Source organism: Neofelis nebulosa, chromosome X, assembly GCF_028018385.1.
Source record: "Neofelis nebulosa isolate mNeoNeb1 chromosome X, mNeoNeb1.pri, whole genome shotgun sequence".
In the NCBI taxonomy this organism is placed as follows: Eukaryota; Metazoa; Chordata; class Mammalia; order Carnivora; family Felidae; genus Neofelis; species Neofelis nebulosa.
Window position 1 is genome coordinate 98,404,084 of NC_080800.1, and position 22,071 is coordinate 98,426,154.

Below are 22,071 nucleotides of genomic sequence, written 5' to 3' on the forward strand. Positions count from 1 at the left end.
CTTGGTTTCTATTTTATCTTCCACTCTTTTTCTGCCTTCTCTGGTTTTAATTGAGATTTTTATTATGATTCAATTTTCCCTATTCTCTTAACATACCATTAACACTTAGAAAAAAATTTTTTTAGTGGTTGCCCTAGAATTTGCAATATGCATTTACAAGAAGTCTGAGTCCACTTCCAAATAACACTATATCATTTTACTGGTAGTACAAATACCTTATGCACAGTGTTCCCAATTCCTCTCTCCTGTCTTTTGTAACATTGCTGTCATTCATTTCACTTATCCATATGCTATAATCACTGAAGACATTTTTACTGTTATTATTTTGGACAAACTGTTATCTGTTAGATCACATACAAATATTAGAAATAAAATGTTTCATCTTACCTTCATTTATTATTTCTCTAACACCTTTTCTTTCTTTATGCAAATCTTAATTTCTTTTTTTTAAATTTTTATTTATTTAAGTAATCTCTACCCCCCAATGTGGGACTTGCACTCACGACCCCAAGATCCAGAGTCGTATGCTTCTCCAAACTGAGCCAGCCAGGTACCCCACAAGTCTGAGTTTGTGACCTCCTCTCTAAGTGCTCCTCCTCTCTAAGTGCTAATTTTCCTCCTCTAATTTTCCTCCTCTCTAAGTGCTCCTGTTAACATTTCTTGCAAAGGAGGTATACTGGTGACAAGTTTTCTTAATTTTTATTTGTCTGAGAAGAAAGTCTTTATTTCTCCACACTTTTGAAGGATAACTTTGATGGATACAGAATTCTAGGTTAATGGATTTTTTTCCTCCAACACTTTAAATATTTCACCTCACTTAGGGCACCTGGGTAGCTCAGTCAATGGAGCATCTGACTCTTGATTTCAGCTCAGGTCATGATCCCAGGGTCATGGGATCGTGCCCCGTATCAGGCTCCACGCTGAGCGTGCAGCCTGCTTAAGATTCGCTCTCTCCCTCCCCGTGCACCTCTTCCTCGCTTGTACTCTCTCTCTCTCAAAAACATTTTTTTTCCACTTCACCATCTTCTTGCTTGCATGTTTTCTAAAGAGAAGCCTGATGTGATTCTTATCCTTGCTCCTGTATAGGTATTTTTTTTTTTGATCTGGCTTCTTTCAAGATTTTCTCTTTGCCTTTGATTTTCTACAGTTTGAATATGATATGCCCCAGTATAGATTTTTTTGGTGTTTATCCTGCTTGATGTTCTGTGAACTTTCTGGATCTGTTGTTTGGTGTCTGCCATTAATTTGGAACAAATCTCTGCCAGTATAACTTTTTTTTTTTTTTGAAGGTTTAAAAGAGTTTTTGAGTATAGTTGACACACAATGTTGTATTAGTCTCAGGTGTACAGCATAGTGATTTAGTGCAACCCCTACCAAAATACCAACAGCATTTTTCACAAAACGAAAACAATACTAAAATTTGTATGGTACCACAGAAGACCCCCAATAGCCAAAGCAATATTGAGAAAGAAAAACAAAGCCGGAGGTATCACGATTCCAGATTTCAAGATATACTACAAAGCTGGAGTCATCAGAGAAGTATGGTACCGGCATCAAAACAGACACACAGATCAATGCAACAGAACAGAGAGCCCAGAGAGAAATCCACACTCATATGGTCAATGAACTTATGCCAAAGGAGGCAAGAACATACATTAGGGAAAAGACAGTCCCATCAATAAACGGTGTTGGGAAAACTGGACAGCGACACGCAAAAGAATGAATTTGAACTACTTTCTAACACCACACACAAAAATAAACTCAAAATGGATTGAAGACTTAAATTGGAGATCTGCCAATTTTACTTTAAACATTTCCTCCACTCTTTTTTCTTTCTCCTCCTTCTGGCATTCCCGTCACACACGTTACACCTCTTGCAGTTGTCTACGGCTCTTAGGTGGTCTGTTTTGTTTGGTTTCCTTCATTCTTTTTTCTGTTTTTCATTTTCAGAAGTCTCTATTGTCATATTGGGGAGCTTCTGTCATATTGGGAAGTTGCTACTGTCATATCTTCCAGCTCATTGATCCTTACTTGCCTTGTACAGTCTCTCGATAAGCCCATCAAAGGCACTCTTCAGGGGCACCTGGCTGGCTCAGTTGGTGGAATGTGCGACTCTTGGTTTCAGGGTTGTGAGTTTGAGTCCCATGTTGGGTATAGACATTACTTAAAATCTTAAAAAAAAAAAAAGCCCTCTCCAGTTCTGTCACAGTGTTTTTGTTTTCTAGTATTTCCTTTTGGTTCTTTCTTAGAGTTTTTATTTCTTGGCTTTTACATTATTCATATGTTCTTGCATATTGTCCACTTTTTTCATGAGAGACTTTAGCATATTAATCATAGTTATTTTATTATTTTATTTTTTGATATATTTTATTATTTTTAGAAGTTTATCTATTTTGAGAGAGAGAGAGAGAGAGAGAGGTAGTGGGGGAGGGGCAGAGAGAGAGGAAGAGAGAATCCCGAGCAGGCTCTGTGCTGTCACTGCAGAGCCTGATGCGAGGCTCCATTTCATGAACTGTGAGATCGTGACCTGAGCTGAAATCAAGAGTCAGATGCCTAATGGACCGAGCCACCCAGATGCCTCAAATCATAGTAATTTTAAATTCCACATCAAATAATTCCAAAATTTCTGCCATATTTGAGTCTACTTCTGATGCTATGTCTCTTCAGAATATGGGTTTGTGTTTTTAGCATATGCCTTGTACCTTTTTATTGAAAGCCAGACGTGATGTACTGGGTAAAAGAACTGGAGTAGATAGTGTTTTAGTGCAAAAGGTTTTCTGTTTATCTGGCTAGGAATTAGGATGTGTTTACTGTTTGCTGTGTCAGAGGCTAAAATTCCCTCTAGTGTCCTTGTGTTTGTCTCGGCTGTCATCTTTGGGTTTTCCTAGAGGCTTCTTCTTAAATAGGGTCTGAGGCTTGCAGTTCTTTTAGGTGTAGTCCACTATTAAGCAGGAGCACTGTTCATTTGGTGGTAAGTCTGTGGGGAGGAAAAACGTTCTATAGTCCTATGATTAGATCTCGGTCCTTTAGGGAGTCCGTCTCCCTGGGCTGTGACCTTCACAAGGGCTTCTCAGCTTCCCCACCCTTTCCTCTAACTGAGACAGGAAGGCTGGAAGGGGCCAGAGTTGGGTGTACCCACCCCTTCCACCTGTCACCCAGGCTTTGGTAAAACCCAAGTCCCTTAGGCTGTGGTTAAATAGTTTCCCTTCAGGGTAGGCCTTGGTTGAGAAAATCAGAGAGCTCTGGATATGTTTCAAAATAGTTTTCCCCTCTCCCTGCTTTAAGCAAGTGGAGTTTTCTCCAATTTTTACGGTGATGGCTCCTCGGAACCCCTCCCTGGCCAGAGTATTAACTCTTAAGGCAATCCATACTAAGCTTCTAAAATTTGTCAATTACAGGGCGCCTGGTGGCTCAGTCAGTTAAGTGTCCAACTCTTGATCTCAGCTCAGGTCTTGATATCAGGGTCATCAGCTCAAGCCCTGCGTTGGGCTCCATGCTGGGTATGCAGCCTACTTAAAAAATAATAAATAAAATAAAATAATAAAATAAAATAAAATAAAATAAACTCATCAATTACAGTTTACTGTGTTCCAACTCATATTGGCTCTAACTGTGGGTTTCTGCTTAGGCTTCTGCTTCTGGCAAACTGTGTTTATCGGTCTTCTCCCTACTTTCCAGGGCAGCAGTTTGCCCTATGACCTCAATTCTTTCTTGTTATGAAGATGAGAACTCCTTCCTTATTCTTTACATTTTGGACTGGAAACTGGAAGTCCTTGTCTTTCTTTTTAAAGTGTGAGAGTTTGGGGTGCCTGGTGGCTCAGTTGGTTGAGCGTCTGACTCTTGATTTTGGCTCTGGTCATGATCTCACAGTTTTGGGGATCGAGCCCTACGTCGGGCTCTGCACTAACATGCGGAGCCTGCTTGAGATTCTCCCCCTCTCTCTCTGCCCCTCCGATGAGTGCTCTCTCTCAAAATAAATAAATATTTAAAAATAAAGTGTGAGAATTCTATATTTCCATTAATATTGTGTGTTCACGCACTGCTTACCATTCAGACAGGGAAAGGGACTTTGCATTTTCTCTGAAAAAATCACAGCTTAATCCACTTTTTTAAAATAACCACTTTTTGGGGCACCTGGATGGCTCAGTCGGTTGAGCGTCCAACTTCCACTCAGGTCATGATCTCCCGGTCTGTGAGTTTGAGCACCACGTCGGGCTCTGTGCTGACAGCTCAGCGCCTGGAGCCTGCTTCCCATTCTGTGTCTCCTTCTCTCTGTGCCCCTTCCCCGCTCATGCTCGCTCTCTCTCTCTCTCTCTGTCAAAAGTAAATAAACATTAAAAAAATAAAAAAATAACCACTTTTCACTTTATTTACTTATTGTATTATATACATCATTAACGTTATATGTTGCCTTAAGTCCTAAGACAGAGAATAAATGGATGAACGAATGAATAACAAATAAGGTAGTTTAAACCATAGAAAAGAGAACCCATTTAACTGGTGCAAGAACAAGAAGAAATGAGAAATACTTAGTTCATACCTAATGCTTTAATCTGCTTTTTAATCGAGAAATATCGCATAAAGGTATATTAATGTGAATCTGTCATTCAGCAGAATGTCTAACATATGGGGTTATTTTGGTTAATGAAATGTTATGGTGACCCGGTGGCCCGGGTGGCTCAGTCAGTTGAGTGTCCGACTCTCGATTTTGACTCAGGTCCTGATCCTAGGGTCGTGGGATCAAGCCCCGCATCGGGCTCCGAGCTGAGCATAGAGCCTACTTGGGATTCTCTCTCTCTCTCTTCCTCTGCCCCTCTTTCCCACTCACATTCTCTGTTTCTAAGATAAAAAAAGAAAGAAAAGAAATGTGAAAACATGCACTACATTTTTCTCTCAAATTCAAAGAATTTATTAACGTGAATTGTATATTTGTTTCAGTGAATTTCATTGGAGCCGCTTGTCAGTTGTGTGATCTTAGGCATGTTATTTGGCCTCTCTCTGTGCTAGTTTCCTCGTCTGCAGAAGAGGTTAATGGTAATTCACGCAGGTTGCTTAGCACAGTACTTGGTACACAGTAAGCCCGCAGAAAACTGTAGCTATTATTGTCATTATTCATTGCTGTTACATGTAAACCACCACCTCGCCGTACTGGGGGAAACAAAAAATGCAGAAGACTCAATCTCGTGCAAGAATTATTCAAAAATATCACTTGTCTATTGCCCAGGGGTTAAGGTCTTCTCCTGGTTGTCAGGGGAAGGAACGGTGACAAGGAGCAGGCTGAGGCTAATGGACCTCAATTCTCTGGCCTTGAATTTGAATTTGGTTGCTCTTCTTAGACAGTCACCTCATGATGGTGAGCTCTCTTTCCTCATCTTTCACACCCCCATCTCAACCAGGATGGTGGTCAGCTTTCTTGTTTCTGGAATAAACGGACTGAACACTATTTTAAGCTAAAGGTTAAGTGGCGTTTTGAAACTATAGAATGCATTCATCTAATGGAAGAACAGGTTTGGCCGTGGAGACCCCTGAAGTCTAAGTCTCTAAAAATAGAGCTACCCTACGACCCAGCAATAGCACTACCAGGATTTACCCAAGGGATACAGGAGTGCTGATGCACAGGGGCACATGTACCCCAATATTTATAGCAGCACTTTCAACAATAGCCAAATTATGGAAAGAGCCTAAATGTCCAGCAACTGATGAATGGATAAAGAAGCTGTGGTTTATATATATGATGGAATACTACTTGGCAATGAGAAAAAATGAAATCTGGCCATTTGCAGCAACGTGGATGGAACTGGAAGGTATTACGCTGAGTGAAATAAGTCAGTCAGAGAAGGACAGATATCCTATGTTTTCACTCACATGTGGATCCTGAGAAACTTCACAGAAGACCATGGGGGCGGGGGAAGGGGGAAAAATAGTTACAAACAGAGAGGGAGGGAGGCAAACCATAAGAGACTGTTAAATACAGAGAACAAGCTGAGGGTGGATGGGGGGGGAGAGGGGAACATGGGTGATGGGCATTGAGGAGGGCACTTGTTGGGACGAGCACTGGGTGTTGTATGGAAGCGATGAGCCATGGGAGTCTACCCCCAAAACAAGAGCACGCTGTACACGCTGTATGTTAGCCAATTTGACGATAAATTATATTAAAAAAAACCTGAAAAACATAAAATAAATAGCAGAAGAACCAATTTAACACCTTGAAATATTTTTGCCTGAGTCTCTGTTGGAATTGAGGTTTTGATGTGGTGGGTGGGCCTACAGAATTCATTGGAATTTCTTGGAAATTTCTTTTGCTTAAAATGAAGAAATAAGACCCTTCTGGATATTTCTTGGGCTGTTGTGGTTATGTGCCTGGGCCAGGGTTGAGTTAAAAGGAGGGTAGGCAAGTGAGAAAAAGAGAAAAGACAGCTCTGTTGCTTGACCTTGTGATGGGGGCTATGGAAGGAGATGGAAGGAACTCATCTGCATATGGGCCTGAGTTCTGTTTTTCCTTTCCCCTCTATGCCCAGCTGGCCAGAACCATCTCCTCGTGCCCCACTGGCTACCTCCCAGAGGAAGTGATGAGCTGCCCGCCTCCCTCACTCTCCCGCTCCCTAAACCTCATCAATAGCTCTGGGCCCAGCTTTTGACGTGGATTTCTTCCTCCCCTAGGGCTCCACAGTCTCTTTTTCCACTTCCTGTTTAAAAACATCATTTGTTTCGTCCTTTGTCTCTCTTCTTCAAGGGAGAAGTGGACAGAGGCTTTTCCTTGGTCTTTATCTTGCCTCCTTTTTTCCCCCCTAAACCAAGATTCTTGGGCCTGGAATATGAGAATGTTGAGCTCCGAATCTGCAATTCTCATAGCAGCTCTAATTGTGTCTGGTCCTGTGCTTAGGATGGGTTGAGGCATCTCAATTATGTACCCAGGCCTGAATGCCACCACTTAAGTCTCTTGTGTCCCTTGATTTTATAGTTTTTATTTTTTCTTAAAGTAGGCTCCATGCCCAACGTGGGGCTTGAACTCACGACCCTGAGATCAAGAGTCACGGGCTCTACTGACTGAGCCAGCCTGGCGCCCCGTGTCCTTTGATTTTAAAAGCAAGAGTGCGTGCAGGCGGCACCTTTTGTATTTTTAGAATCCAAAATATTGGCCTGTAAATGTTGGGAATTAAGACATTCACCGTGAGACCTACCCTTTGTGTGTGGAAGGGATGGAGGTGGACTACAGCTCAACGCATTTGAAAATTGTATTTCTAGGGGTTCCTGGATGGCTCAGTTGGTTACGCGTCCGACCTCAGCCCAGGTCATGATCTCACGGTTCACGAGTTCCAGCCCCGCATCGGGCTCTGTGCTGACAGCGTAGAGCCCGCTTGGGATTCTCTCTTTCCCTCTCTGCCCTTCCCCTCCCTCCCTCAAAAATAAACAAATAAACATTTTTTAAAGTTAGTTCACCACACGTTCAGAGCTGGCATTTGCTCACAGGTTGCGCCACAGGTTGGCAAACTTGGTTTTGAAAGGAGACTGGGAGAAATGAGGGCGGTTATAATGGAAGCACACCCGGCCTTTTGTGGAAAGGGTACAAATCGCATCACTCTCTCAAGGCCCGAAATTGTAAGCACCAGGAGGCTGAATGTCTGTAGGGGAGGTTGGTAACTTTTCCTATTTTCCTAGAAGTAAAATGACTCGGCGGGGAGTTGGGAACTTTGAGTCTCCAGCCCTTTGGAGAAAAGAGTCCTAGGCAGGATGCACGTGGCAAGCGCTGAGGCCCTGAGCCCGAGCTGGGCGTGTGCTGCCCAGAGCTGGATGATCTAAGTCTCGGGGGAGGGCATGGCCACCCAGGCGCCGAGGAACTCTGCGCGCTTTCTTGAGCTGCCTGCTCCACTGTTCTGGGCCTGTGTCCCAAATCTGTGAAATGAAGGGAGTGGACTGGATGACCTTGAAAGCCCCTTGCGGTGCAGAGACTACTGAGGTTTCTTCTCCTAAGCCGGGTACAGAAGAGAAAGGTACTTGGCTTGGAAGAGCCACGTGGCACAATGGGACTGGTTCTCCGTGGATGCCCGTCTTTTACCGCAGGGCCAATGAGCGTTTGTCTCACTTGCCGAATTAAGAAAACCTCATGTGAGAGTTCCACAAAGGAAAATGAGAATATGGTTCCTGAGATGATCTGGCCGAGGCAAGGACCGGCTCTCGCTGGGACACCTTACCGCCTGGGCTTGATGGGGGTGAGCAGAAGTCTCACTGAACCCCGATGAAGGTAATGGCACGCAGCATTCCTAGGATGAGGGCTATGTTACCATAGCAACTGACTCCCGAGGCGTCCGCTCCAGGCGTTGAGAAGCCCAGGCCACATGTGGGCTACAGCAGGTCAAATGAGGCCAAGTTTAGCTAACCTAGCAGGAAATGCAGTGGAGGATTCTATTTTAGCTCTCTTATTCCACCTCCGGGACGCCAACGTTTCCCAGAGGTATCGTATCAGCACCAAACGACTGCAAGGCAGGTCAGCACATCCACGCGTGTGCTCCGAGGACGCCCAATGATAAGCACGACACCCCATCACCTCAATTCTGGCAAATGTATTTCTGTTTTTTATTATTTACTTATTTACTTATTTAAAGCAGGCCCCATGCGGGGCTTAAACTCATGACCCTGAGATCAAGACCTGATCTGAGATCGAGTCAGACGCTTAACCAACTGAGCCACCCAGGCACCCCAAAACATTTTTTCCTGTCCTTTTTAAAACAACTCAGAACGGGGTGCCTGGGTGGCTCAGTTGGCTAAGCATCTGACTCTTGATTTCAGCCCAGGTCATGATCTCACAGTTCGTTGAGTTCAAGCCCTACGTTGGGCTCTGTGCTGACAGATCTCTCCCTCTCTCTCTGCCCCCTGCCCTGCTCGTGCTCTAATTAAATACATAAACTTAAAAAAGACTAAAACGACTCAGAACAAACTCCATTTCCCCTACTTTGTATGTAACTGCAGTGACTCTTTGTTTAAAAACTTACTTTTCACACTTACCTAGGAAAATTCACATTGATGTGAAAAAGCTTTAGAAACTTTAGAAAGATCCAGAATTTTTAATTCCTGTAAAATGCTGAAACTACTGTATACTCCCCTCCCCGAGATTGCGTTTATAACTTTTCAGCCCAAACTAACATCTACAGAGAACAGAAAAGGGACTTGTTATTCTCGCAGGCAGTCTGAGCATGAAAAAAAGAAATGTTGTTAGTGTGTCAGACTAGATATGAATGTTAACTGCAGGATTTGGGCTGAGTGCCGTCTGGCTTTCAGTCTCAGCATGGCAAAGCCACGTGTTTGACTAAAAATTTTGTTTTGGGGCACCTGGGTGGCTCAGTCGGTTAAGCACCCGACTCTCAGTTTGGGCTCAGGTCGTGATCTCATGGAAGTGAGATCGAGCCCCATGTCTGGCTCTGCGCCGGGCTCGGAGCCTGCTTGGGATTCTCTCTCCCTCCCTCTCTCTCCCTGTCTCCCTCTCTCTCTGCCCTTCCCTCGCTCACGCGCACTCACTCTCTCTCAAAATAATAAAAATAAAAATATTGTTTTCAAAATCATCTGGTGAGGGTGGCAGTGGGCATGCAGAGGTGCGTTCCTGAATGTTCCTCTCTCTCAACAGGGGCCCCAGCAGGTTGGACTTTTAAACAGGTTTCCCTCAAAGATACCTAATGGGTTATTCATCCTCTGAAACCTCTTGAGAGTTAAAAGGATGATCTGACGAGGAAGGCCTGGTTTGGAGGGCCCAGGGGGACTGTGGCTTCCTACTGGGATGTGAGAGCTGCTGACACCCTGAATACTGCCATGATATTTTCGTCTATAGAATTAAGGAACATTTAGACAAACTGGGTCCAAATTCACTAAAACTCCATACCACCAGATCTACACCCCATCTGCATGACTGCACTCACATACATACCATGGAACAAAAATAACAAACTCATCCCGGATTTTGTTTTTCACAAATAATCTCTTAATACAACATGACCTGGTACCATCTCAAATGGTCATCTTTTGACACACGAATTAGACATCACTGCCCGAACAAATGAAAGAATATTTCAAATTAACACAGGTAAGAATCTGGCATAAACTGAAACCCTCCCCCCACCCAGCACCAAATTCCATAAAACCCATCTCTTCAAAATAGCACCACCAAAAAAAAAAAAAAAAAAAATCCTTAGATGTTAGAAAGTCCTCGAGAATATTCACTCATAGAGCTCAATCTGTGCCGTATCTTCAAGGTATATGTTTGTGTGCAATTCTTCTCTAAGCTTTTCACCCTTCTTAGCTCAGTGAAACTGTATTAAAAATTGTTCTTGGGGCGCCTGGGTGGTTCAATCGGTTAAGCGTCCGACGTCAGTTCAGTTCAGATCTCATGGTTTGTGAGTTTGAGCCCCGCGTCGGGTTCTCTGCTGTCAGTGAAGAGCCTGCTTCGGATCCTCTGTCTCCCTCTCTCTGTACCTCCCTCGCCTGTGTTCTATTGCTGTCAAAAATAAATAAATATTTTAAAAAATTGTTCTTAGGGTTGGGGTGCCTGGGTGGCTCAGTCAGTCTGACATCGGGTCAGGTCATAATCTCATGGCTCGTGAGTTCGAGTCCCACATGGGGCTCTGTGCTGACAGCTCAGAGCCTGAAGCCTCCTTCCGATTCTGTGTCTCCCTCTCTCTCTGCCCTCCCTCTCTCGCATTCTGTCTCTCTCTCTCTCAAAAATAAATAACGTTAAAAAAGAAAGAAAAAAATTGTTCTTAGGGCACCCTGGTGGCTTTTGATGTCTCTCTCTCTCCCCCTCTGCTCCTCTCCCCGACGTGCACTCTTCCTCTCTCAAATTAAAAAAAAAAAATGGTTATTTCCCAGGTTTTGGCACCAAAAAAAATTGTTTGCTTCAAATTTTTCAAAATGTTTATTTATTTTTGAGAGAGACAGAGACAGAGCATGAGCAGGGAGGGGCAGAGAGTGAGGGAGACACAGAATCCAAAGCAGGCTCCAAGCTCTGAGTGGTCAGCATAGGGCCCAACAAGGGGCTCGGACCCATGAGCCATGAGATCATGACCTGAGCCGAAGTCGGATGCTTAACTGACTGAGCCACCCAGGTGCCCCTGTTTGCTTCAATTTCTAAACAAATCTCCAGTTTCCTCCAACCCTCCACTATAATGTTTTCAGGCTGACACATGAGAGTTTCAGAACATTAAAAGTAGGGCCGCCACTTTCTACAATGCTTTACTACAGACTGAAACAGCAGGAGAACCAGGCACTTGGACTTTAAAGCCGTCTCCCTGCATTCATCTTGGTGTAACTAAACAGACATTAGTTACTCATATCGTGTGTTCTCTGTATGTGAATAATTCCCTCACCCCAAGGCCTGAATGTACTTTTGTGTGTGTGTGGATTTAGCTGAGAACTTATGCCTGGTTTTAAATATTTAAAGTAACAATACAGTCGAACCCTCTCATAACCTAGGTCCTTTGTGTGTTAATGTGCATAGTTCCCAGATTTAACTGAGCCCAACATGACTCCACACAGAAATGCTCCCTAAAAGACGTGTTAGAAGGAGTTGAGCTTGGGGCACCTGGTTGGCTCAGTTGGTTAAGTGTCCAATTTCAGCTCAGGTCATGATGTCGGGCTCTGTGCTGATGGTGTGGAGCCTGCTTGGGATTCTCTCTTCCCACCCCACCCCCCCCACCTCTCAAAATAAATAAACTTTTACAAAAAAGGAGTGAAACTTTATCTACCCTTGATTTTGTACAGGGAATTCGAAGAAGCAGTTTGGTTCTCTTTTACTGTTTTCCTTTAAGAAATCAAGATCCTTCTGGTAATGGGCAATTTCCATAAACCGGGGTGTACTTATCCCAACTTCCATTCACCAAAGACCTAAAGTTCAAAACTTATTTCCCAAACATGGAAAAGGTAACCGAAGCAACAACTTGAGAATGTCTAGAACAAAAGTGTCCAAGACCCAAAGCAGATTTTAAAACGGCTGCCCAGCCACATTGCTTTTTTCAAGTTTACTGACCTGTGCCTCGGTTTGAGTCACATCCATACATATGGTAATCTCCTTTCTGAGGGAAGAAAATCGCCAATATTTAGTATCTGGAGTTGTGGATGAAATGAGATATACAATGTACAGTTCATGCTTGTTTTTAGATTTCTATTTTCCCCAATTCCCCAGCACACATTTCTGTAATACCCAAGTCCGGGCTTGCTTCAGGGACAACTTTCCTTTGTGGGCAAAATTTCAGGGTACGTTGAAAAACTCAGAGTTCCAAATCAATGTAACTTGAATCAAACGGATGCACAAAAAATTCCGGGACGACCAAATTATCAGCATTTTAAATAAAGACCAGATCCAACCCTGCACTTGCATGAGGGTGCCTGACTCCTCATCCTGATCTCAATCCTGAGCCAAGAGAATGAGATTTAGGAAAACAGGAGCGCGGCCCAAGTTTCTTGACGATTCATTTATATACTGCAGGAAAATATTTACCTCGATGCCCAGCCCTGTAGGCATCACTCCCACCTTGGACGGAGCTCAAGGGCTGGCAGATTTCGGTGGCTTCCAGCCCATAGGTAGCTTTGGCTCTGGAAGGGAGGGAGAGAGACCCGGGAGAGAGCCAAAGGCGTCCCACGCCGCCGAGCCCCTAGCGTCCTAGAGAACTGGGCGCCTCCAGAGCGAGCCACTCGCCGCGCGAACACGTCGGGGTACTGGGTGCGTTGGAAAACGCTCTCCAGCTCCTTCAGTTCCAACCGCGTGAACAGGTGGCGGAGGCGTGGCTGCCTGTCCTGGGGCTGCGGATCCTCGGTGGCCGCGTGGGCCGCCTGCTGCTGCTGCGGGGGCTCCTCTCCACCGCCGCCGCCGCCCTTCTGGATCTCGTCTACGGGGCCGGGAGCTCCCGCGCCGCCGTGGCTTTCTTCCCCTTCTGCTGCTGCTCCCCGCTCAGGTTCGGACAGTAGATCCTTCCCGACGTCTCCTCCAGTTACTGAGATCACGGTAGGCTTAGCGTCTGGAAAAGAAAAGAGAGATCACTACGTTGGAGCCCAGGGTGCGTGGGGCAGCGACCCGAGAGCAGCGACGCTGGCCGCGCGTCCCGTCCCCTCGCCTCTCCCAGGGAAAGGGCGTTTCCCACGGTTCGCCAAACGGATGTCCCGGTTCAGGCCCCGACCCTGCCATTCTCGGAACTCATCGTCTCCCAGGCTTTGGGAAGCGGTGTCTTCTAGGGGGCTCCCGGCCGGAGGTTCCATGTCCCGAGCGCTGTCGACGCAGCCGTGCGCCTTTATAGACCCCGCGCTGCGGCCCGCGGCAACCCCCCGGGTCGGGTCGTCTTTCTGGCACGGGGTCCGGGTTACCGCGCGCCTACCCCTGGATCAACGGTCGCTCGCTTAGAACGCCCACTACCCCGGCACCTGCGTGCGTGGTGGGCGGGACCTGCCGGGGAGCACACGAGGCTGGGGCGTGGCCACGAGGTAGGCGGAGCGCTTGCCGGAAGCGTGCTGCGGGAGGGGGCGTGCCCGAGGGCTCTAACTCGCCGCTTACCCGGGGCATTACCCTGGGGCAGGGGCCTTGCTGGGCGGTGCCAGCCAGCCGGGGGCGGGGCACGAAACCTCCCACCAGCCCCCAGAGCCCTGAGAGAAGTGTGGCGAGAACGTCTCACCGCCGGGCTGTCGCTGCACCGAGGTCGGTGCAGGGCTGTCGCCCTAAGTTCCTCCAGGGCGAGGGACTCAGAGGGAGGGCTGGAGAAAGCGCGGGGCCCCTGGCAGCCCCAGCACGGAAGCGACGGTGGTCGCCCTCGCCGCGTGGGCTCTGAGAGCGTCTCTCCCCGCGGAGAAGTCGGTAGTTAATGGACGGGACTCTCTGGTTCGGCTCCCTTCGCACCCAGAGTCCACGAGCCGGGCTGGCGATTCAGACGAAACGATTAGCTGGGGGTGGGCTGCTTGCTCTGGGGTTTTGCAATAACGCGCTGAAAGCGGAGCCCACCAAGCTTCCCTGGGCGATCAGGAGCGGGAGCTTGAGGCTAGGTTTGCAGAGCACCGTGGGTGCTCAGATCCACGCTGTAAAAAACCCAACCCGTCTCTTGCGAAAGCAACGAATATTCTAGATTGGTAGTAAGGAATTCAGGTTGGTAGTACAAGTGTAGAACCCTGCCCCCAGTTTTGTGCATCCAAGAATGCTTGCACTGCCCGCGGCCCTTCCTTTGGCCTTGGACTGTGGGGCTTGCCAACCTCTGCATGTCAAGCTCCGCTGTCCCCTCTCTAGCTGTAGGTCCTCTGCAAAAGCGCACGTGTTTCTGCGCTGGGCGGGTGCTGGGGACTTGGGTTAGTTTCCAGGTTTTTACTCTCCTCCTTCTCCTGTTCCTCTTGGTCCACTTCGTCTTTCTCCATCTCCCTTTGTCTAGAACCACCTTCCTGAGTTCTTGCTCTGCGCTGATAAACGTCTAATAAAAAAGAAGGCAGATTGAGGGCTCTGTTTCTCCCTTCCAAAAATGTTTTGCATAGTGTCGAATACCGCTTAATGACAGTCTGCGCGCCCCTGCCATTTCCTCTGGCTATAGTAAAAAAATATGTATGTATATACACCCAGTGCCCAATAACTCGCTGGACCTGGTGCGAATGAAAGCTAACTTACACCCTGATGCCGAATCAGCAATCACGTAATGATCCGGTATCAGAAAGACGTCAGCATCTTAGTCCCTCAAAGAACATATGAACTATTCAGTGCTGTCCTCTCGGATAAGATCCAGGGTCATCGATTTTTCACAAACACCTTCTCATAAACACCATTCATACAATCCAGTTTTTAAGAAGTCCAAATATTTTGATGGTTTTCAATTTTACCCATGTCTCACGGATGGGTGAAGAATTCATAGAATTTCGAGGATGGTGAAAGTCAAGTTTTTCTTTATTTTTTTGACGTTTATTTATTTTTGAGAGACAGACAGAACGCGAGCGGGGGAGGGGCAGAGAAAGAGGAAGACCCAGAATCCAAAGCAGGTTCCAGGCTCCAGGCTCTGAGCTGTCAACACAGAGATGTGGGGCTCAAACCCATGAATCAGGAGATCATGACCTGAGCTGAAGTCAGATGCTTAACTGACTGAGCCACCCAGGCGCCCCAAAAGTCATGATTTTAATTATGTCCTTAAGATTTCTCTTTACTTTTCATCAAGCACCAGTAATCTGAGCTCTGGTCCCTGGAATTAAGCACCATCAAGGTCTCGTATTAATAAATTTAATTTAGATAGCCCCTCAAAAAAGAAATGTTTTGCAGGTGGGAATGTGTTAGTATCCTGAGTACTGAGAATAGCCTCTAATAACGGGTCCCATGCTCGACAATGTACATGATTTATCCTGCTTTTACTTTCACAACCACCACTGTCGTCAGACCCATTTAATAAAAGAAATGAAACCATTTTCATAGGCCCCTAAAATTATGGGGGCCCCTGTCCACCTCACATTATTCCAATTCATAACAATTATCACCTACTGTGCGCGCCAAGTAAACATAGTCTCTCAATGCCTCTTGTTCCCGAAGGGTGAGTAGAAAAACAGTTACAGGATGGTGGTGGAATTCACTTTGAAAAAGCTGTCAACCCATTTCATTTCCACAGCCTCTCCCTAACTACTCAAGCCTCCTCAGGCCGCTCATGCTGGCTTCCGCAGGCCTCCCCGTCTCTCGGCTAGATACTCTACGATCGGTTTGGGCTCGGGATCAGTTATAACATGAGAGACCTACAGTGGTTAGGATCATGGTGTGCGTTAGCCTGGCTAGAACCCCCACTACAGTTTGCGTGGTGTGGTCTCTCATATTTGAGATTTCCACAATTTATTCCAGCGCTTTCTTTTTTAATGTTTATTTATTTTGGGGAGAGAGAGAGAGAGACAGAGCACGAGCGAGGGAGGGCCAGTTAGAGAGGGAGACACAGAATCTGAATCGGGCTCTGGGCTCTGAGCTGTCAGCGCAGAGCCCGACGCAGGGCTCGAACTCACAAACCACGAGATCATGACCTGAGCCGAAGTCGGACGCTCAACCGGCTGAGCCACCCAGGTGCCCCTATTCCAGCACTTTCTAAACTCCAGCCATTTATGTGCTCCTTGGGTGAGTGTCGCCTCTCTAAGCATCAGGCAGGTTAGTATTTACTTAAAACTTTTAGTTAATTCGCTTCTTGAAAGCCTTACATACCTAATTGAGCCTCGTCTACGTAAAAACAGGCATAGAAGAGAATCGCGGGTTTGCTGTACCAAATTCATGAGGGCAGAGAGCCTTGGAGTCAGACTGCTGGAATCTGTATTCCGGCTTTCCTTTTCTTGTGCTAGCTGGCTAAGCTGGTGAGTTGCTTTTTCTCCCTGTGCCTCCGTTTCCTCATCGGTAAAATTGAGTAATAATAGTACCTACCTCATGGGGTTGTTCTGAGTATTAACTGAGATAATAAGAGTAGCTCACACATAAGCTGGTTCTTACTGTGTTCCAGATGATGGTCTAAGTGATTTATTTATATTAACAGATTTAATTCTCTTAACAACCCTGTGGACTTAGAGCTGCTATTATCTTCATTTTATAGGTGATGTCATTGGGTCACAGAGATATTAAATAACCTGCTTAAAGTCACTCACTTGGGAAATGTACCAGTGAACTGTTTAAATGATTTGAACCTATCCTCCGAGAACCATCCCTCGCACAGAGGATGTGCTCAGTAACTTTTGCTATTATGCTATATGCTATTATTATACTTTTGTAGTTAGTTAAGGAGAGATAACCAGACGTAAGAGCATCTTTCAGCTCAACACTTTCTTTATTAACTAATAAATTAGTACCATAGAAATCTGGTGGTAACTCAGTCATCAGTAACCCAGGGACAAGTGGTGATATCTAGAATACCAAGTTGAAATCAAGATGCCGAAGAAAAGTGGTTGAATATTCAGGAAGATTGAGGGGGCGCCTGGGTGGCTCAGTCAGTTAGGCATCATGATCTCTTCAGCGCAGGTCATGATCTCACAATCGGTGGGTTCGAGCCCCGCGTCCGGGCTCTGTGCTGACAGCTCAGAGCCTGGAGCCCATTTCAGATTCTGTGTCTCCCTCTCTCTCTGCCCCTCCCCTGTTCATACTCTGTCTCTCTCTGTCTCAAAAATAAATAAACGTTAAAAAATTTTTTTAAATAAATAAATAAATAAAAATCTTTAAAAAAATAATAAAATCTTAAAAAAAATCATTCTTTGGGGCACCTGCCTGGCTCAGTTGGTCGAGCATGCGACTCTTGATCTCAGGGTTGTGAGTTCGAGCCTCACATAGGACGCCGAGTTTACTTAATAAAAAAAAGCATCATTCTTCACTGCTCCAACTTATTTCTGCTCTTTTTTTTAAGAAGTTTATTTATTTTGAAAGAGAAAGAGAGAGAGCCAGGGAGAGGCAGAGAGAATCGCAAGCAGGCTCTGTGCTACCAGCACAGAGCCCTACGTGGGGCTTGAACACCACGATCCACGAGATCACCGTCTGAGCCGAATGCCTAACTGACTGAGCCACCCAGGCGCCTCTCCTTCTAATAATGAGTTAGTAGCATATATCTCTAGTGAAAACCTGTTTCATTGGTTCACTGGAAGAAACATGAGGTAACCAGAACAAGTATTGGAAACCTGCAAGCTAAAAACCAGTCTTACAATACCGGGTTTTTATTTCTTGTTGGAATTTTGCCTGAAAACTGGAGATGAGTGATGATACCTAAAAAACAAACAAACAAGCAAACACTAGATAATCTAGAGAGAACTTAGAACTTAGTATATTGACTAGCGTAAGCCAGGAAGCCAAAACTCATACTTCTGAACTCTGAAATCCTATTTCTCGATGGCATAGGGGGTGGATATTCTAGAATTTAGGATTCCTAAAGAATGAGTAAACTCAAGATGACCGTAGTAAGTAATTAGTTGAATCCAGAAAGCTGAAAACCGTATTTTTCTCAACTGTGCCTTCTTATTTCTTGTTGAAACAAACAGGTAATACTAGAGTTAACTAAGTGTCCTTGGGCACTAGATACCTACAAATAAGTAGAGATACGCAGAAAAACTTGCAGACATCCGGAACCTGGAAAATATATATTTTTTTCCCAAACCTAAATTCAAATTACTTGTGGAAAAATTAGGGAATAGGATGGTCATTTAGTGGTACGTAGGTAATGAGTTCATTGAAAGTGACTCGCAATGGCCAGAGTACATCCTTGAGACAAGGCCGTTGAGAACAACATGATTCTCGGATGTAGCTTTTGTTTCTTGTGATCATAATGAGTTAGTATTGGGGTGCCCGGCTGGCTCAGCCAGTAGAACATGCGACTCTTGATCTCAGGGTTGTGACTTCGAGCCCCTTGTTGGGGGTAGAGTTTACTTGAAAAAAATAACGAGAGGGGGCGCCTGGGGGGCTCAGGCCGTTAAGCGTCCCACTCTTGATTTCGGCTCAGGTCACGATCTCCCGGTTCGTGGGGTCAAGCCCCGTGTCGGGCAATGCGCTGATAGCACGGAGCCTGCTTAGGATTCTCTCTCTTCTCTCTACCCCTTCCCTGCTCTTGCTCGCCCTCTCTCTTTCTCTCAAAATAAATAAATAAACGTGAAAAAGTTAAACATGAAAACATAGAGTTAATCGTATAAAAGCAGAATAAATATTTGAAGCCAGAAGTCTAAAAGCACATTTTTCTTACCCGTTAGTCTTAACAGAAGGAATGAGCTATAATTTCGCACCCAGCAGGTTGGCTGTTAACAGCAGTGTGGAGGAATTGGAACCCTGTGCATCACTGGTGGGGATGTAAATGGTGTCGTCACTGTGGAAAATGGTAGAGTGGCTCCTCAGAAATGTTGTCAGAATTACCACGTGATCCAGCAATTCCACTTCCGGGCACACACCCCAAAGAACGGAGAGCAAGGACACGAACAGATATTTGCATACACAAGTTCGGAACAGCATTATTCCCAAGAGCCAAAAGATGGAAACCACCCAAGTATCCGTTGATGGGTGAATGGGTAAAGACAGTGTGGTATACACATACAATAAAATTTGATTCAGCCTTAAAAAGGAGTGAAGTTCTGACACATGTAGCATATGGGGATGAACCTTGAAGGCATTAAGCTTCAGAAAGACAAATATTGTATGATTCCGTTTATCGGTGATACCTGGAGTAGTTAAATTTCTAGAAATAGAAAGTAGAATGGTAGGGGCGCCTGGCTGGCTCAGCCAGGGGGGGCATGCAACTCTGGATCTTGGGGTTGTGGGCTCAAGCCCCAGGTTGGGTGTAGAGACTACTTAAAAAATAAAATCTTTAAAAAGATGTCCCAAGGGGTGCTTGGGTGGCTCGATCGGTTAAGCGTTCGATTCTTAATTTTGGCTCAGGTCATGATCTCACAGTTTATGAGTTCGAGCCCCACATCGGGCTCTGCGCTGACGGTGCAGAGCCTGCTTGGGATTCTCTCTCTCTCTCTTCCTCTTCCTCTGCCTCTCCTGCACGCTCTCTCTCTTTCTCTCGCTCCCTCTCTCAAGATAAATAAAGTTAAAAATAAATAAAAGAAAGAGATATCCCAGAAGAAACTTAAGAAAAAATAAAAATCTTTTAAAAATAACAAAAACTTAAAAAATAAAATTAAAAAGAGAGAGAGAGAGGGAATCCAATTTTGGAGTGCCTGGCTGTCTCAGTCCGAAGAGCCTATGAGTCTTGATCTCGGGGTCGTGAATTTGAGCCCCACATTGGATGCAGAGATTACGAAAAAGTATAAATAAACTTAAAGAAAGAAAGAGAGGGAGTGAGGAAGGAAAGAAGGAAGGAAGGAAGGAAGGAAGGAAGGAAGGAAGGAAGGAGGGAAGGAAGGAAGTTAGCCAGTTAGTTAGTTAGTTAGTGTTTCCAGGGGCTGGGAGAAGCTGTACTGGGAAGTTATTGTTTAAAGGGTATGGAATTTCAGTTTGGGAAGGTGAAAAGTTCTGAAGATGGGTGGTGTTGATGGTTGCACAAAAATGTGAATGTGCTTAATGTCACTGAACTGTACACTTAAAAATGGTTAAGATGGTAATTTCTCTTTATCTGTATTTTATAACAATGAAATGACATTCGTCTTAATTCTGGTTGGAATGATGATTTTGTACTATGGATATTGGCACTACGTGTCTAGTTACTTAGGGGTAGGTAGAGATATCTAGAATAAGTAGTTGAAGTTAGGAGCTTATTTGATTTGATTTTACTTGTTTTTGAGAGAGAGAGAGAGCATGAGTGGGAGAGGGGCAGAGGAAGAGGGGGAGAGAGAATCTGAAGCAGGCTCCACACCAAGTGTGGACCCTGACACAGGGCTTGATCTCACAACCGTGAGATCATGACCCTGAGATCATGACCTGAGCTGAGATCAAGAGTCGGATGCTTAGCCAACTGAGCCACTGAGGCGTCCTTGAAGTTAGGAGCTTAAGTATGTAGGTTCTTCTGGACTTTAAATATTCTTTTTCTCCTGGTGGGTTAATGAATTAATAATGCAGATGAATAATGTTATTTAAGTAACTGAATACCTAAGGAATATTAGTATAAGGAGTTGAAGCCTTGCATTGGAAAACATTTCCTTCTCAATCTAACTTTGTATTTCATGTTGAAAGAACTCACAGGGGCATCTGGGTGGCTCAGTCAGCTGAGTGTCATCAGACTCTTGATTTAGGCTCAGCTCGTGATCCTGGGGTTGTGGGATCGAGTCCTGCATAGGGCTCCATGCTGAACGTGGAGCCTGTTTAGGATTCTCTCTCTCCCTCTGCCCCTCTCTCCTGCTTGAGCACTCTTTGAAGTAAGTTTTTAAAAAAGAACTAGGGACGTCTGGGTGGCTCAGTCAGTTAAGCATCCGACTCTTGGTTTCAGCTCAGGTCATGATCTCACGGTTTGTGAGTTCAAGCCCCACATCCGGCTCTGTGCTGACAGTGCGGGACTTCTTGAGATTCTCTCCTCTCTCTTTCTCTCTGCCCCTCCCGTTCTCTCTCTCTCAAAATAAATAAATAAACTTAAAAAAAAAAGAACTCGTAAGTCTGAGATGAATAGTGGTTCATAGGTATCCAGTTTATAGGAGATACCTAGAAATAGCTAGTAATACTTGATATCAGGAAGCTAAAAAAGACATTCCTCTCAAATCTGAATTCTTATTTTCTTTTGGAACAATGAGTTAGTACCATAGATATGCAGGGGGACCCAGATGATTAGTTAACAATAGATAATATTAATTAACAATAGATAATTAATAGATAACGAGAATAACTGGTCCAAACCAGGAAGCTGAAAACCACAGTCATTTCATGTCTAAATTCTTATTCCTTGTCCTAAAAACGAGTTCATTGGGGGCGCCTGGCTGGCTGAGTCAGAAGAGCAAGGGACTCTTGATTTCACAGTGGTGAGTTCGAGCCCCACGTTAGGTGTAGAGATTACTAAAAAAAAATAATTAAACTTAAAAAAATAAAAATGAGTTCATTGTAGAGCATCCAGTGGGATCTAGGTAAACCAGAAAAATATGAGTTGTAAATGTTCAAGAGATTTCTAGGCCGACTAAGGAAAACTATATGACCACAAGGTGGCAGTAAGATACACAAGACTTACTTGGGTGAGGCTTTGCCAGTTTTCTCAGTGGGCAAGGCTTGTGTCCCCAGGATAAGGCTTGTGGGTGCCACCATTTGGAAGGGGGGGTAGGTAAGTTAACTCCTGGGGGAGAAGGGGATCAACGAGAGAGGCTTACAAGTTTAGGTGATGTCATTTAGCAGCACGTTGGAGAGTATCTGTGTCAAAAAGAACCAAAGGGTAGGGTGCCTGGGTGGCTCAGTTCAAAGAGCAGGAGACCCTTGATCTTGGGGTCATGAGTTCGAACTCCACATTGGGGGTAGAGATTACTAAGAAAATAAAAAACTTTGGGGCGCCTGGGTGGCTCAGTTGGCGGGTCAGGATCCTGTGGTCTTGAGCTTGAGCCCCAGCATCGGCATGGAGCCCGCTTAAGATGCTCTCTCTCCCTTTGCCTCTCGTGCGTGCTTGCTTTAAAAAAAAAAAAAAAAAGGCACCAAAGAAGGGGCTTGCAGTCTTTACGGCCCGGGGCCTATTTTATCTA

The 22,071-nt window shown here is 45.2% G+C and overlaps 1 protein-coding gene across 1 annotated transcript; it reads right to left on the reverse strand.

Moving 5' to 3' along the window:
• Window positions 1-8,947: 8,947 nt before the first annotated feature.
• Window positions 8,948-13,502, reverse strand: LOC131502820 (rhox homeobox family member 1-like). The gene is made up of 4 exons (XM_058713860.1): window positions 13,158-13,502; window positions 12,680-12,998; window positions 12,011-12,056; window positions 8,948-10,483 (listed from the first exon to the last, which is right to left on the reverse strand). Exons 1-4 carry the CDS (start codon window positions 13,234-13,236, stop codon window positions 10,478-10,480), a joined length of 450 nt encoding a protein of 149 aa, XP_058569843.1. The 5' UTR covers window positions 13,237-13,502; the 3' UTR covers window positions 8,948-10,477.
• Window positions 13,503-22,071: the final 8,569 nt, after the last annotated feature.

Coding starts and splice junctions, on each gene's coding strand:
- LOC131502820 (XM_058713860.1), bottom strand. CDS start 13,236: ATGGAACCTCCGGCCGGGAGCCCCCTAGAAGACACCGCTTCCCAAAGC. Junction 12,999..13,157: donor TGAGTTCCGAGAATGGCAGG/GTCGGGGCCTGA, acceptor TTTCTTTTCCAG/ACGCTAAGCCTACCGTGATC. Junction 12,057..12,679: donor TACCCCGACGTGTTCGCGCG/GCGAGTGGCTCG, acceptor TTCTTCCCTCAG/AAAGGAGATTACCATATGTA.